The sequence below is a fragment of the Podarcis vaucheri genome (genome assembly GCF_965113315.1).
Source record: "Podarcis vaucheri genome assembly, chromosome: 5".
NCBI classification, from domain to species: Eukaryota; Metazoa; Chordata; class Lepidosauria; order Squamata; family Lacertidae; genus Podarcis; species Podarcis vaucheri.
Genome location: NC_138763.1, coordinates 103,267,385 through 103,284,651, shown reverse-complemented (window position 1 = coordinate 103,284,651; position 17,267 = coordinate 103,267,385). Strand labels below are relative to the sequence as shown.

Genomic DNA, 17,267 nt, shown 5'->3' with positions numbered 1-17,267 from the left:
CTGCAGCCTAGAACAGGGCTCAGCAACCTTTCTCAGCCGTGGGCCGCTCCACCGTTCCTCAGACCTTGTGGGGGGCCGGACTATATTGGGGGGGGGGGAATGAATGAATTCCTATGCCCCACAAATAACCCAGAGATGCATTTTAAATAAAAGCACACATTCTACTCATGTTAAAACTCGCTGATTCCCGGACCATCCGCGGGCTGGATTGAGAAGGCGATTGGGCCTCATCCAGCCCCCGGGCCTTAGATTGCCTACCCCTGGCCCAGAATCTGTACAGGTGTGTTAATTAATTCCCTCCCTCCCATCATCTGCAACTCTGCAGAACCAGGAGAGAAAAAGCAATTACAGCCTCTTCATTGTCTTTTCAATTTTATTGTGTTTTTTCTAAAACAACAACTTCTACAACAACATTTTTCCCATTTCATTGATACTTATTGTTGTAATAATATTATGTAAATTGCTTTTTGAAGTCGGCCTGAAAAGGAGTACAGTATATTAATACCTGAAATAAAATAAAACTATAAAAGGAAGCAATTTAGGCATAGGTCCCCTGCTATATGACTGCTGTGCTATGTTCCAGCAGCATGGACATTGTGTGTGGGGGGGGACCTCTCTGGGGCACAAACCTAGCAATGGGTCTGGAGGTCCTGGGCTGCCCAGATGACAAGAGCTTCTCAGCCTTGCTATGCATTCGGCTCTTAGCAACTCTTCTGGGATGTTTATCTCATAGGCTGCTTCTACAGAGTGAGGGGAAGCGTTTACCTTCAGGCCTCGTGAAATCCCTGAATGTGGGCAATGAAATGACCGTGTGGGAAATGGTGTGAACTGGATCTAACATGCAGTTGACGTCATTCGGTCGGCAGGACTTAATGCAGCGAACAGTGTCTGTCTTCTCATGTCTGACTCTGAGGGAGAGAAGGGAAAGACAAACATGGAACATTAATTCAGTTGTGTCACATTGCAAGGATCAAACAAGCAAGGTGCAGTAAAGATGGAAATTCTTATTTTAGATCCTGATCTCACTGTGAAACACTATGCGTATGTATATTTTTCCTAGCCTCTGGGGTCTGATCTATGTTTCGTACATCCATCTTACACTGGACTAATTCTAAAGGTAACTTGGGTAGATCCAACTACCACTGGGTCAGAAAAGCTACAAGTCACAAAAATTGTTTCAAGAAATTGCCCTGGACAGTCAAGTCCAATGACCACCTGGACAGCTTCTTCACCCTGCACCAGAATCCAGGCTTTGACCTGATATGCCCCCCCCCCCCCCGTCCTGCCTGCATAGCAGAATTTTTGAAATCTGAAGTTGGCAACTTCCACCAGTAGGACTGGACGGTTTATGAAGATCTGCAGTTTGGTGAAGACCAAGGGAGAGGTGATCGGCTTTGCTATGTTCAAGTAATGAGTTTGTGGACTCTTTTGACACTTTATGCTATCATAACTCCCTGATCCCTTGCGAGAAGGTGAACTATAAAATAGAAATAGAATAAAGCTATGTATAGAACTGTCTAATTATGGAACAAAAACAAAAATCGACTGAAACAATTTTCCTACTTTTTCTGCTCAGAACGGTTTCAGTGTTTTGGACTTGGCAACAGTCATCCTTGGACCAGTGGCAAGATGAGAGTAAGATAGCATCTTGTTATTTATTGAAGCTGAAAAAAATGGTCATGGCTGAATACCAGCAGGAAGCAATCATTTCTTCAAAGGATCCATAACTAAAGTTTGGGGGAAAGGTTGGAGTTGGAACCAAGCTGAAGATGTGAAATGAAATTGTGCTTTTACCGGGAGGGGGGGGGGCTTCTGAGGTTGTTCTGGGGTTTTAGTTGCAGATTTTATCTAACTCCTTTGTGTACAAGTTGAACTCTTTCCAGGTAATGTTGTGGGTAGCATAAAAATATTACAACTGAGCAGGTGTTAGCAGGGAGCCAAGAAGAATGGATTGGATGCATGACTAATATGCAACCATTTCATTTAAATTTCCATTCCCACACCCGCACCATCAGAACAGATCTTTTTTAAAATGTTGCCAGCATTATTCATCCATAACCTAAAGCCAATTTGTCCAAAAAACTACTTAGGGTGGATTCTCATGAACAATTTTTTAACTGAATTCAAGGCACATCCACTCCCAACCCCCCCAACCCCCCAATGGTTTTATGATACAGTATATTGAACAAGTTTTGCAGTCAACTGATCAACACTTGCTCAGATCTGAACAAGCCAAATCCAGTTGGCAGCCAAAAATAAATAAATCCAGTATAGCTTAAACTGGGTTTGCAAGAAACAAATAGAAGGTGGCAGTAGAATACCCTCCAAGTGTTCTGGAATTGCAAAAGCCATCCTGGCTTCTGATTTAATCCCAGGATGTGACTATTTCCCCTCCCTTGGGCATCTCAAAGTGACTGCTGGAAAGCGGGAGAGGAGGACGGGAGAAGCTGCTGCCCCCAAGGCCAGCTCTGAGGGGCAGGCAGAGGGCAGGGAGTAAGGGGGAGCCGAGCAAAAGGAGACTTGCTTAGGAAAAATGCTTTGTGCATCTGCACCTAATCTTGCCCCTTTCCAAAATGTGTGTGTTTTTCTTTTTGTAAATTTACCAAAGAATAAAACAAAACCGTTGGCGTAGTGGTGGTGGAAATGCTCTGCAGGGGGGCACAAACAATGTGGGGGGGGTGGAGGAGGGTCAGTGGGAGGGAGGGAGAAATGTCCCTATTTTCATCTGGGGAGTGTTGGAGGGTATGCAGTAAGTGGAAGAAGCAAGGGTTGAGGAGGCCTCGTGTGGAGAAGCCAGAGTCCAACCTAGTGAAATGGTGTAGTGTAGGAGGCTGCTAACTTTAGCCCTTCCTTTTGGACCAGAAAGGGAAGAGGATACGCCACATCAGCCTCTGTATAGCAGGCAATCTTCAACCTCTGTGCTGGCCAGGCCTGGTGTAAACACGTCAGAACCTAAGAGCCTGGCCCCTTTAGTCCAGCATCTGGTCTCACAGTGGCCAAGACAGATGCCTGTGCAAAGACCATTTGCAATACAGTGGTACCTCGAGTTACAAATGCCTCAGGTTACAAACGCTTCAGGTTACAAACTCCGCTAATCTGGAAGAGTTACCTCGAGTTGAGAACTCTGCCCCAGGATGAGAATGGAAATCGTGTGCTGGCAGCGCAGCGGCAGCAAGAGGCCCCATTAGCGAAAGGATGCCTCTAGTTAAGAAGAGTTTCAGGTTAAGAACGGACCTCCAGAACAAATTAAGTTCATAACTAGAGGTACCACTGTACATGAATGTCCGCACATGTTCCACACCAATTGGAGGCCCCCTGCCTCCAGCGCAGCCCTCGTGGCAAGCAGCCACGGATAGGCTTTTCCTCTATGGTTCCGTCTCCCTCCCTTTTAAATCAGTGGCAGCACATTCCAGTCCATGCACTGGGGTGGGGGGGGGGTCCCTTTGATTGCCTTGATTTTCCCTATATATTCAGCTTCTTTGGATTACCTGCTATTTTTAGAGAAGGAGAGAAAGTTCTCCCCGTGAGGATTGCTTAAGAGACTTCTAAGTTGCCTTCCCCAAGCGGAATAGGGCATGAAAGCATTTTAAAACAAACTGCAAAATTATAATTAAAATAATAAGGAACCACTTCACACACCTCAACCACTTGGCACCTCCTTACAGAGGAGATCCAGTTCTGCAGATAGGCTTCCTCTTCCACTCCAGCAATGTACACATGGGCCTTCTCCTTCTTCCTCTAAAGGGTCCAACCTTGATTTTAATCTTTTCTATTTTGGAACATGGCACATTCCAATATTTTTCTTTCCTGTTCTGAACTTCTGCTTGCTACTTTTTTTGGGGGGGCATATCTTTTCCGTTTAATTTATTGAATCTTTCAGGCAAGGAATCATGTTCTCATTCTCATCCAGACAGGCCCCCCAACGGTGCTATATAATTATGTCTATTTAAATGTTCCAGTTAGATGCAACATAGAATTATCCATCTAATATGATTTAATCTGGACTGCAGTATGTTTTTAAAGGCAACTAGATTAATATATGCACTCAGTAATATACTAGAATGCAGCAGAATTTTGCAAGGCACTGGGCCAAAGTCTTGCGTTCCTTATTTTGTAGCTCAAATAAGGCTTCGTTTAAAGACTTTGAAGCCAATCTAAGCTTTCGTTTTTGCTACTGGCTTTCTGAGGCATCGTGTACAGTTGACCGTGCAATGAACCTGTGGCCACAGATCCATGGATGCGCATTGTCCTTGGAGCTAAAGGGCCTGGATTTGCAAAGGACTGTGCAGTCACCAGTGAGCTCTGGCTGCCTGGCAAGTATGCTAGACATGTTTGCAGATGCATCTGTTGCAATGGCTAAAAATGTTGATGCATACAACTAAAAAAGTAGGCGGAGAGGAATTATTTAGGGTGTGTGAGAGAGGGGGGGGGAAGGGAAGGAGGGAGAGAATATTGAGAGTTTGTGAGATGTAGTGCCATGGGCATGATCTGGCATCATGCAACATATGCATCCCATGAAATCCCATAAATATGGTGGGGAGCAAAAGGCAGCAGGCAGCAACAGTGAAGCAGAAGCAACACAAGAAGGACTGGGGAGAGGCCAGGCAAGCCCCCCTCTTTTTTCTTCCACCCAAACTCTTTGGCTTGCAATCCTGAGAGAACTCCTGTCTATGATTCGCAGCCTCTCTCTGGACCGCTGCCAGCAAGGTGGGAGCTGGAACAGAAGAGAAACAGAAGCAGCCAGGCTAGCGCTGAGGCAGCAGTTTACCTCCCTGGCATGTTTCTGGCTGCTCACGGGATCAGAGGGCAGAGTCTCTGTGATGCACATAGATATGTAATATTTATTTAACAGGATTTATATGCTACTTAATCGTCAAAACCTCTAAGCAGTTTACATGAAATATACTTAAAAATTATCAGTCAACTCATATGTTGAAAACAAGCTGACCTAAAATATTTCAAAATATAGAAGTAAAAAGTAAAATTATGAAATAAAATTACACATTAAAATACATGCCAAATCTGCATGTCTGGGTAGACTTGCCTAAACAAAAAAAAAATCTGCCAGGTGCTGGGCGGGGAGCGGGGGATACAGCGAAGGCACCTGCTTAAGATCAATTAGCAGAGAGTTTCACAGTGCAGGTGCTGCCACACTGAAGGATTAAGTGGAGAATAAGCATTATGTAGCATTGCAAAGTGGTCATTTCTGCAGACACAAGCAGCTGAATGCATATAGTATAGTCTGCTCTCCTCTGAATTGTGGGTGCACTTCACAGAGATGTACATCCAACTTCATTCTCTTATGCTTTTCAGTACTTTTTAGGACACTTTGATAGAACCTTTCTGCCAAACTTTGGCCAAAGTAGTCCTCTTGGTCCACACCGAAGACGTCCAGTTTAATGTACGGTCCTGATTTGGCCCAAGTAACAGAAGTGTTTGAATTTAGCTGAGACATCTACACAGCTCTGTCAAAGCAGCCTGGAGATACATACAGGATGTACTAAAGTTAATGGGAATTGTTTAACAATAGCATTTATAACTGAAAGGTTTTCAGGGCAGTATGGTGAAAACTCAAAAACTGCAGTCCAGTTAACATCATTCAAAGAGTATATGTCATTGAACTGCATGATGTTCTCTCTCACTATATAGCTTTGATTTCTTTGGCACATGGGATATCCTGACTATAGTGCACATAACTTTGTAGGATCTAGCCTGTGGAAATATTGAAAACATCCCCCTTTAAGCATGCGCCAAGAACTTGTGCTTTGTACATCAGGCCTCCTTAACAGAATGCCATGCAAATACTACTACAAGTCCTAAAACATTAGTGGATTTGGATGTGTGCAGACATAAATCGAACAGTGCCAACCCATTGGACATGCTTTGAAGCACTTGCTAGATGAATGGTTACATTTGATGGGGCATAGCCAGGTCTGCAAAAGGCCCAAGAATTGCCAGTAAGTTAGATATTATGCATAAATGATAAAAGCTGGCTGCGTTATCCCTGGCAAAAAAGTTCTCTTCTTAAGAAATGTGCAGAATATTCAGTAAAGTTTTCCATCACACCTGTGCCCTGCATGAATCACTTTGATTCCAATAAAGCTTCTGCATAGTTTTTTCCTTATGTTGTGGTAATTATAAATAGGAAATGATATGCTCTGTTTGAAGGTGGATTCCAATCAGATTTTAGCATTTCACCTTAGGCAATGGCAGCCATAGGATTTAAAGGGGACTTAAAATAATCCAGGAACAGATTTTGACTAGTTTGGGAGAGTTCACCCAGCACCCTAATAGTCTCTGTCAAGATCAGGCTCATCGGCTGCCCCCAAGAGTGTAACTGGGGCAGCAGAGAAAGCCCAGTGACTTCATACAGGACAAAGTCCATGGAAGCCTTTAACACTCCTGTATGTGCCATGATGAACTCTGGATTGCCCTACGGCATTTTAACTATAGTTTCCGCACCTGATTCTTTCTGTGAAAATAGATCCCTAATTGTTATTTACGGGGTGCACTTAACAAGTCCGCTCAATCTAGAAATGACACACACGTCTGAACTTCTCCAGTCCTGACTTACATTCAAAGTCAACAACTCATTTTCGGCTTAGTAAAGACTGAAAGGTCAGCAATGCTGGATTTGCCAACTGACATCCTCCCACCCAGGATGAGACACTGGTAAAGTTTACACACACAGAGAGAGAAAGAGAGCACACAAGCCCCATGCCTTAGCTACTCATTCTCCTTTGCCTGTCTCTTGGGAAACTGGCTGAGGAACAGTGTGGCTAAGAGCTCTTTGCCTATGTCTTCGTTGGTGCTGAAGTGGTTAAATACAAGGGAGAATGGTTGCTTTTCCCATGGGGGCATGGAGAACAGGGGCAAAGTGGGGGGGGGAGGCTGCCAGGGCAATGGACCCAGGCACTTTTTTAAGGGGGCACTGCGCATTTGGCTCCTCTTGCCATCCTGCCAGCCCTGCGGCGCTTTGCAAGGCTGGAATCTGATCCGAATGACTGTGATCCCAGCCTCCCAGGGCTGGCAGGGCAGTGTGAGGTTGCAAGTCATGCACCCTTCAGTCCCAGTCTCACCTTCGCTTTGCCTTGCCCGGTGTGGCGGACTCCGTTCACCCACACACCCTGCCCCGCCCCCCTGGCATACATGGGCACCACATGTGCCAGAAAACCAGACTACACTGCTGGTGGAGAATGAAATAACCCTTTGCTTGTGACTTGGCTGTTACAGCAGAAAGCAGCTAAAGTGCCCCACTAAAAGGGGGTGTGCAGGGAGTTGGGCACGCAGGATCTGAGCCCCCCACCCCTGACGCCATCCCAACCGCTTGTTGCCTATCCCTGTCTTCAGCATCTATCAGCAAAAGCTGACTTACAGGCAGAGCTCATCAAAATGAGAAGTAAACAGGAAAACTGGAATGTTAAAAATGCTAAGGCAAAATGAGTGGTGACAAATAAAAAGCAAATGCACAGCATGCAGGAAGTGATTTACCACTCAAACTTTATTTTTTAAAATGGTAAGAAGGGAACCAGTGTCAAAAAAGAGAGAAGGGGAGCGGGGGAGAAACTGCAATGGGTGCCAGCATGCAAGGCATCAAAGCTGTGCAGAGACAAAGACAAACAGCTTGGCTACGAAGGTGGTGACAGTTCCGTGGCGGAAGAGCTGCATCTGAATCGTCAGAAGAAGGTCTCTGGGCTCTGTGATCGGCTGCTGCATGGACACTACGTGGCTGTGGCTGCTGACTTTTTTGGTAGTGAAAAAGCCCTCCTCATTCCCGCTGATGATGGAGAGCTGAATTTTATCCCCCGGGACAGCACTGGTGGGGCCCATGCGGAAAATGTCAATGGGAACTTGAATGTTGGTAGGAAAAGAGAGGTGATAAGAAGTTATTCTCAAGGGCAGGCTCTGGCATTCCATATTTTCGTGACAAGGCAAGCGGTCGCAACGACTGCAAGAAAAGTGAAAAGACAAGGGAGGAGGATTAGCAACCATTCCATAAGGAGGAAAGGAAAGGAAAGCAGAGAAGCCAAGCGTATCTTGACTTGTAACCTACTGGCCCATGAAACGAAGGAGGAATCGTAGCTCGGTGGCAGAGTTTTACGCAGCAGAGCTGGCACAGCCTAATAAGCAGGGCAGAGTGAGCCAAAGTCCACTGGCTCCAGGCCAACTCTGAAAATCCCTCACTGGGATATGCAGAACCCCTGCCTTCTCAATGTCTTCTGAAGTGGAGTGCTCCATTTTCCTTGGCTGAAGCCCCCTTTCCTTCATTCCACAGGTAAATCAAGAGTATCTCTTATCAGGTATTTGGAGAAAAGCAAAAGAGCCTTCAATCCGGGAAACCCCCAAGCATGGGTGTAGCCAGGCCTTTTGTTAGGGGGGAGCAGACCTTTTGTTGGGGGGGCAGACCTTTTGTTAGGGGGGCAGAACTTCAGTTAGCTATATTGATTCTTATTGATTGGGGGGGGCAGCTGCCCCTTCCTGCCCTCCCCCTTGGCTATGCCCATGCCCCCAAGGATGAAGCATGGGTCTCTCGCTATGTAAATAAAACAGGTGCACGTCTCCCCACATCTGCAGCCACACTCTCACTTTCAGGAAACAGATACAAATATTATACTACATAGTGAATTACCTGGAAGACTGATGTCTTTTCCTCACCCCAGAGCAGCTGCTTACTAGCCCTACGCACTTAATTCTACTTGCAGGAATCAACCTGGGTCTGGACTGTACCACGTCAGACATACTTGAATGTCAGCTTCCCAATAAAAAAAATAACAAATCAATCTGCATATAAAGCTAGACACCAAAGCTTAGTGTTATAGGCTATCTATCATCCCCCCTCACATGCTAGATTTGTATGTGAAGGAATTTCTCTTTTTTTTCTGCATACAGGAACATTCAGTTGTATGGCCACAAATCCTGTTTGCCACTCCAGTGAGAATCAGGCCATAGAATGAAAGAGAGGGCTTTCTTCCAGGTCAAATGGTGGACTGCTTAGGGAGGCCTAAGATGGGGCAATATTTTGGGAAAAATAAAACTGCCTTGATAGCATTGCAAGAACATGATACAATTTTTAAAAACACATCTATAAAATGTGGAGCTTATGGGGCAGCTTCTGTCCACCTCTCCCCACCCCCCATATATAGTGATTAACTCCCAGAGTAATGGGTAGTAATCCTCACTGCAACTGTGAAATAGCTCAAATGATACTGCTTTTAAACAAATCTCTCTTCCTTTGCCCATGTAGTCAGACTTTGGTGATGGGACCATGCAATGCAGATGCTTCTGGGAATCCCCATACCATATTTCTGAATACGCCCCATGCTGTCCTTTTCCTGTGATTTAGAATAATGCTGGAAAGCAAAAATAGTGGGAAATGTAGAATGAAATTCTGCTGATTCTGAAATATATTGTTGGAAGCAGATTTGCCTGTGGCAATTAGAATTGTTTAGAAATCATCAATCTCCTTATCTTATTGTTTGGTACCCCATATATTCACCACACACTTCATTGTGGGTTTACTTAAATGTGTGCTAATGATTCCATCCTGTAGCCACAAAGAGATCTGGCAGATACTGCTGGTTTCAAAGACCAAAGTTCAGGCATAGGTCGACCACCACAATGACTATAAGCAGCTAGCACGGAAAGACCAATCTGGCCTCTGGCTTGCATGGGCAGAGGTAAAGTGTGCCGTGGGGACATGATGTGACCTCAATACTGGGGCCCAGCACACTAAAGCGCCTGAGGTGAGTCCAAACCCACAACATTCTCCTAGAGATCTGCCCAGCAGGCTGCTCTTCCATGGGTTGTCTGTAGGTGTCACTGTAGATGTTTTCCAAGAGGGGGAAACAAATGCTGAGCTAAAAAGGCAGGATAGGATTTCATGAATCATAATACAGTTGTACCTCGGGTTAAGTACTCAATTCATTCCGGAGGTCCGTTCTTAACCTGAAACTGTTCTTAACCTGAAGCACCACTTTAGCTAATGGGGCCTCCTGCTGCCGCCGCGCCACTGCTGCGCAATTTCTGTTCTCATCCTGAAGCAAAGTTCTTAACCTGAGGTACTATTTCTGGGTTAGCGGAGTCTGTAACCTGAAGTGTATGTACCCCGAGGTACCACTGTAGTTCCATAGCTGTCAACTTTTCCCTTTTCTTGCGAGGAATCCTATTCATAATAAGGGAATTTTCCTTTAAAAAAGGTAAACATTGACAGCCATGAATAGTTCTAAAGAGCTCTTTGCAACCTCGTCAGCCTTGTGTTGTCGTGTTAGTCACAGAAACTTGAAAAATAAATGTTAGTGCAAAAAAATACTCTTGGGTTTCATTTCTGACCATTTAGCTTACCTTTTGGGGTTGCTTTAGAAAAACAAAAACACTCCCTACCCCCCACCCACCCACCCCGCAATAAATGATTATACTTGGCTTGATTCCTAGCCACAGAGCATGAATGTTCTTTTTTTAAATGTTAAAAATTGGGTCATTTATAAAGAACAAAAATGCCAAATTCCGTATTCTTTAGAGAGAGCACAAATTTAGCACTGCTGAAGTTTATTGTTTGTGAGCTGTGTCAATGTTTGAATGGCAGACCACTGCGAGCCTGGTGTATTAAGTACCTTGAAGTCTTATTAGGAACAGTAAATAGTATAAAAGGTAAGGTAAAGATAAAAGACCCCTGGATGGTTAAGTCCAGTCAAAGGTGACTGGGGTTGCAGTGCTCATCTCACTTTCAGGCTGAGGGAGCCGGTGTTTGTCCACAGACAGCTTTCCAGGTTGTGTGGCCAGCATGACTAAACTGCTTCTGGTGCAGCGGGACACTGTGACAGAAACCAGAGTGCACAGAAACGCTGTTTACCTTCTCACCGGAGCGATACCTATTTATCTACTTGCCCTTTGAAGTGCTTTCAAACGGCTAGGTTGGCAGGAGCTGGGACAGAACAACAGGAGCTCACCCCGTAGCGGGGATTCAAACCGCCGACCTTCTGATTGGCAAGCCCCAGGCTCTGTGGTTTAGACCACAGTGCCATTGTCATCTTTAGATAAACTTACCTCATTTGTCTCTCTACAACCATAGTAATCAGAAATGGCAAAGAAGTTCCACAAATTTTCCACACACCCCCCCAAACCCCCACATGCTTCTCCTGACATTTTAGGTGGTGCAGAAGGAAGCAAATGTATTAGTGCTGCTGCCCCCTGCTCCAGTCACACACACACATCAAGGGCTGCCCTGCTTTGGTCAGGCATTCCTGCAGAATTTCATAACTGGCCTCTCAGCATCCCTGACGGCTGCCGCTCTCCGTGTCTTTCTTATCTCAAACTGAATGCCTTCTTCCCCTCAACCATGACATGACTTGGCCAATCAGACTGAGGTGTGTGAGTCACTGAAGCAGGGGCGCCAGCTCCGGGCGGTAGAGCCCTTTTGGGCCCCCCCAGATGTTTTGGAGGTGGGGGCCAGGGGGCCCCTATGTCCAAAAATGCAGAGGCGAAGCACAGTGGCCATCTCCTCTCCCCCTACCATGAGGGGCAGGAGGGTCAGAGCAGCCTCCCCCCAGTGGGGGCTCCAGGAGGCAGAGGAGGAGGAGGAGCTGCTGGCCATTGAAGCCGCGCAGCCCCTCCATTCAGCTCCGCCTCAGGCCTTGCCCCCCATTGTCCTCGCCAGCTGGCGTCTCTGCACTGAGGGCAACTGAAGCTAATACAGAGCCTAGGCAAAGCCTATGAAATTCAGGTGAGAGAGGGGTGAATACGGAGCCCAGCTGAAAGCCCTGCAGGCTTGCATTAGCCAGGGTGGAAGATGAGAACATGCCTTTGCATTAAAGTTACCAGATTTTTTCAATGAATCCGGGGACACTTTACTTCCTACTAAATCCATGGATTTTGCCAGGGGACTGATTTGTAAATCCAGGGACTGTCCCCAGGATATGGGGACGTCTGGCAACCTTAGTTTGCATTGCTTTCACTATGCCAGCTCCGGGTTGGCTCAGGTGAAAGGCACATGGATCAGGCACATGGATCAGGCCCCTCAGGGGATCCACGGGGATTTTGGATCCAGTGGTTCAGGGTTTTGTGCTGTTCAGTAACTTTCTAGTTGGTTGCTTGACATTGGGCATTCCACCTCAACTTGTTGTCTCTTCCATGCAGCCAGGGTGCTGCTCGCCTTCACTCAATGAACTGCACCACACAACTGGCAGAGCTCATTGAATAAATCTGAGTGCATTCTATACATATCCAGTCCCAGGGTTTTCCTAGCCAGCAAGAAATGAAGGGTTTGTGTATCACTCCCATGCCTTGCTTACTTTAAACTCTCTCAATACCCATCATTGTTAACCTTTTCTTAGCAAACAGCTTTTGAATTAAATGTTTAGAAGCAGGCAGCTACAATCAGACAAGTATATTATACTGGCAAAAGCTTACTTCAGTGGGTATAACAGATGGACTACATATGTCATCTTCATATCCATTGTTTCTCATGCCAGTCTATGACCCAGGATTGCAATTTTATCTCAATTTAAGAAGCATGTTGTTAAGCTACAGAATTCACTACCACGACAGAGTGTCATTCATCAATGGGAACATAAAGGGAGGCTGCTCATTGTGTGGCTTAGCTGGTCAGGTTTGGTACTACCACTGTTGTATAAGTCGTAATTTAAGATCCATCAATACCTTTGCTACAGAAGCTAAAACACTTTCACATTGTCTAGGTAATATTGGAAAACCCAATTCTTTATTCTAATCATTTCTTAAAATCTTCATATCAAACTTATTTGTTAGTAACAAATTTCTGGTGTCTCAGAAGCTGAGAAAGCCACCGGTCCAAACAAGGCTATTACAAGACATTGTAGCTGCAGATATTGCTGTTGGGCTGCATCTGATACATGTAATTTATTTCTTAAAGCGGTATACATATAGAATTCAGCCTCCTCGTGTATTTTTCTGAATTATATGCTTATTGTATTGTAACAATCAGACAATGAAAATGGATTCTACGTGCCCTAACTATGGCCAATAATATGGTATATCATTTTGATGTGGACTGTGCCATGTGAGTGTTGTGCAAAATTAGCCATGTATGAGCAGATAAACTGACATGTAGAAGTGCCTGGAAGAATAGTGATATGATCCACTTATCCAAAGGACTGACAACATGACAACACTCACAACATATGAACAGATTGCTTATAGATGCAGACTTTGTTTGGATGAATATATTAATATTTGGAATGAGTCTATACAGAATATAGTAGATGATTAATAATCATATCTATGTAAGGACAATAACATTACTTATGTATCTATATAATTATGTATGGAAGTGTGTTTATATTCAATGTATTACATTATATCTTTTTTCTTATTGTATTTTTATTTGCATTTTTTCTCCTTTTTTTCTTTTCTTTCTTTCCTCACTTTGATGATGATGATGGGGACTAGTACAGGCTGCCTAATGAAAGAAAGAAATGTACTTACGTATCTCCAGATTTGCGATAATTTTCTGGGCATTCCAGGGAAAGGCAGCGAAAACCACCCTGAATATTAAAGCAGGTCTCATTGTATGAGCAACTATGTGTTTCTGTAACACACTCATCAATATCTGTAAAAGCAGGAGAGGAGGACAGAGGATGCTTATTGTGGGGGTATAGATTTGGCAGTGATGAAGTTTGCTCTGTGCCTCAGCTGGACTACTTCACACAAGATTGGACAACCCTCCACCTAGAAAGCTAGCCTATCGGACAGATAGGGCATAAACCTCCATAGACTAGATGCATGAAAAGCTCTCTTTAGTTGCCGGTTTAAATATAGGTGAGTGTGGAGGGGGAAAGAAAAAGAAATACAAGCAGGGTGGTCAGCAGTCTGAGATTATTCCGCAGTGATCATCCACAACAGTAGGGTTGCCCTACGTCATACAGATTTCCCCAGACATATGTGGAATACTGTAGCCAGTAGCAGTGTCCAGGAGGAAATCGGGGAAATGTTGGGGGAAATCTGAACGTATGGCAGCCTATTGTCAACAGTGTCGCTTTTCCTTAAAAATAGCTCAAAAACAGCATCCCCCCCCCCCTCAACAACTTTTCTGTCTGGATATGGAAACCCTACACAACAGGGATAATACAAACATCTTAGATTTGTTGTGCTATTTAACATCTGTCACCCGCTCCCGCCAAAGAGGGACAGGTCTCAAGCTGAGATCGTTATAACAACATTGTGCATTAGTCATACACAAAAAAACCCTGCCAGTTTTGAGATACCCTTAAGAAGAAGACATGAAGTTTCTGAATTCAAGAAGCATTTAGAGAACGAACTTTGGGAATGATTTGTCAAATGCGTTGTCAAATGCATTTGATCAAGAAGTTCTTTCTTTGTAACAGAACATGACAAAAGAATTCTGCCTTCTCTAGACCACAAGCTTCTTTCTTATGAATGTCACACTTGCACATCATCATGCTTTAAACATACCTTGACAGTTTCGTGCATTGGGGGCTACTTTGTAACCCGAAGAGGGGCAAGTACACTGAAAACTCCCTGGAACATTAATGCATCGATAGGCACAGATATGTCCTCCAGTGGGCAAGGCACATTCATCAATATCTGAAAAGCATATTCACCAATTAGCATGTACAAGAGGGACTGTTTACTGCCTTGTTGCTCAACTCTTACGCCTCTACAGAATGGATGATATAACGCTTGAGTACACATTACATTTTACCTAGCTAAACGATGGGTAAATTGGATCTTAGACTTCCATGGAAACAATCCTGATCCCCGCTCCCCTCAAAATTCCAAGGTAATCAATTCAGCAAGCTTCAGCAGTTTCTAGGAGAACGCTTCTGGAAGAATAGCAGAAACTGGAATTCACTCCCATTACTGGATGGCTTTAAAAGAGAATCAGACAAATCAATGACTACTGGCCCTGGCAGATAGGTTCTCTCTCCCGTGTCAGAGGCAGTAGGCCTCTCAGTACCAGCTGCTGAGTATCCCAAATTCGGGAGAGGGATGCTCTAGTCTCGTAGTCCTGCTGGCAGGGTTCCCATGGCATCTGGCTGGTCGCTATGACAGCAGGATGTTGGACTAGAGGGTCCTATGGCCTGATCCAGCATGACTCTTCCTATGTTCTTAAAAACCTTCAGGTGCCCACGTGAGGGAGTGAGGCCTCCACAGAAGACTCCCCTGCCTGAACCCTCAGGGAGCTGCTGCCAGTCACTCTGGGATAGATGGACCAATGGTCTTCATTAGAAGAGTGCAGCTTCCATATCTTAATATGAGCCGTGGGCATAATGATTGCTACCCACCTTCGCAGGTGATGCCATCTATGTCACTCAGCTGGTAGCCCCGACGACAGTAGCACTGATAAGAACCATATACATTAGCACACTCCTGGCTGCAGGGATTACTTTCACATTCATTCAAGTCTGAAACCAACAAAAATGCATTAATGCAAAGCAATATTTTTTACCTTATTTGTCAGCAACCGAATGAATTGTTGAGCAGCTGAATTAATTTAATTCCATTCCTTTCATATCCTGGCTTTCATCCAAGGAGTTCAAGACACCACAAAATGGCTCGTCCATTTTTATCCTCACAACAAACCTGGGAGGAGGTGGGTTAGTCTGAGATCCAGTGATTGGCCCAAGGTGAGCTCAGTGAGCTTCATGGCTAAGCGAGATTCATTGCTTGAATCCAGGTCTCTCCAGTCCTGGCCTGACAGGCTAACCATTCCTTCACACTCACACTATAGGGCTGCAATCCTATACACCACACCAGAATTTCCCAAGGTGGTCAGTATTAATCCCCTGAGGTCAATGAGGCTGTGCAGGGGGGTGAATAAAGAGTTAGGGGTCAAAAGGGAGGAAAGGGTGGGAAAAGTAGCTTACAAAATACAGTGTGATAAAATTAATTAGAAACTATGAGCCTCAGAAATAAAGGGCGTGGGCATGTACAGAGTGCGCATCCTTTAACAGTGAGGAACTTCTGTATTTAATAAGGTTATTCCACAATCCAACAGTATTCCTTACATTTTGTATTTTATGATTCCTAGTAATGGTGACTGACTAATAATAAATGTTGATTATATATCAATATTTCTTGACTTAACTTTATCTACACTCCTAAGAATTTGGATTGGGGTTGCTGATAACCTCATGAAGAGACCCATAAACTCAGACATTTGGGAAACCCTGCTGAACACATGCCCAGGAGTAAGCTCTACTGAACCCAGTGGAATGTGCTTTGGGGTAGGCAAGGATACGACTGCACTGTCAATGTTACCTTCACATGACCGCCCGTCAGTTGAAAGTTTGAAGCCCATTGTGCAACTGCAGTAATAAGAGCCAGCCGTGTTTTCGCATTTGTGAGCACATAGGTGACCGGGGTATCGTCGGCATTCATTAATATCTACGGAAATAAACATGTCATTCAGAAGATTTCAAGAAAAGCATATAAATCAGAGAGTTCACAAAAACATTTTAGTCAATTTCTGAATGATTCACACTTCACTATAACTTTGGCTTGAGCACATTATTCTATCTTAGACCCAATTCATATTGTAGCAAGTCAGTGTGGTAACTGCTGAAAAGTTGTATCCTAATATCAGAGCCAGGATCTTCACTGGCTCCCAGCATGTTTCCGAGCACATTTCAAAGCATTGGTGCTGAGCTTTGAAGCCCTAAACGGCCTCAGCCCAGTATACCTGAAGGAGCGTCTCCACCCCCATTGAACACAGAGATCTAGCTCCAAGAGTCTTCTGCTGGTTCGCTCCCTGCCAGAAGTGAAGTTACAAGGAACCAGGCAGAGGGCCTTCTCGGCAGTGTGGCGTCCTCCCTGTGGAATGCCCTCCCATCAGATGTCAAGGACATAAAGAGCTACACAACTATTAGAAGACATCTGAAGGCACCCCTGCATCAGGAGGTTTTTAATGTTTGACATTTTACTATGTTTTATATGTGCTGAAAGCTGCCCAGAGTGGCTGAGGAAACCCAGCCAGATGGGCAGGGTATAAATAATAAAATGTATTGTCGTTGTTGATGGTGATGGCGTTGTCTCCACTGTTGTTCTATGTTATTTCTGTTATTTTTGTTTATGCTGTTGTTTACTTTGTAATGCTATTTCAACTGTTCTTAGAAACATGTAGTGGGGTGTTTTAATGTGGTGTATGCCTTCCTGTGACTTTGTGGTGAAGTGTGGCATAGGAATACCCAAATAAAGCAAAATACTATTGATTTATATTTTTTTTTTTAAGGGTTAGATGGCTGAACCAAAGGAAGGGCATGAGCCAACGCATG

The 17,267-nt window shown here is 44.6% G+C and overlaps 1 protein-coding gene across 2 annotated transcripts in view; it reads right to left on the bottom strand.

Annotated features, from left to right (window-relative positions):
- Nucleotides 1–17,267, bottom strand: part of FBLN1 (fibulin 1) — a 53,697-nt gene that overhangs the window by 17,935 nt on the left and 18,495 nt on the right. The window contains exons 11-15 of one of the 2 annotated variants that reach the window (XM_082223118.1): nt 16,255–16,380; nt 15,279–15,398; nt 14,446–14,577; nt 13,459–13,582; nt 766–908 (exon numbers count right to left, since the gene is read on the bottom strand). In XM_082223118.1, the coding sequence (XP_082079244.1) occupies nt 766–908; nt 13,459–13,582; nt 14,446–14,577; nt 15,279–15,398; nt 16,255–16,380 (645 nt within the window). Of the gene's footprint in view, nt 1–765; nt 909–7,482; nt 7,949–13,458; nt 13,583–14,445; nt 14,578–15,278; nt 15,399–16,254; nt 16,381–17,267 lie in introns of those variants that run through there. The other variant, XM_082223119.1, reaches the window with a different exon arrangement.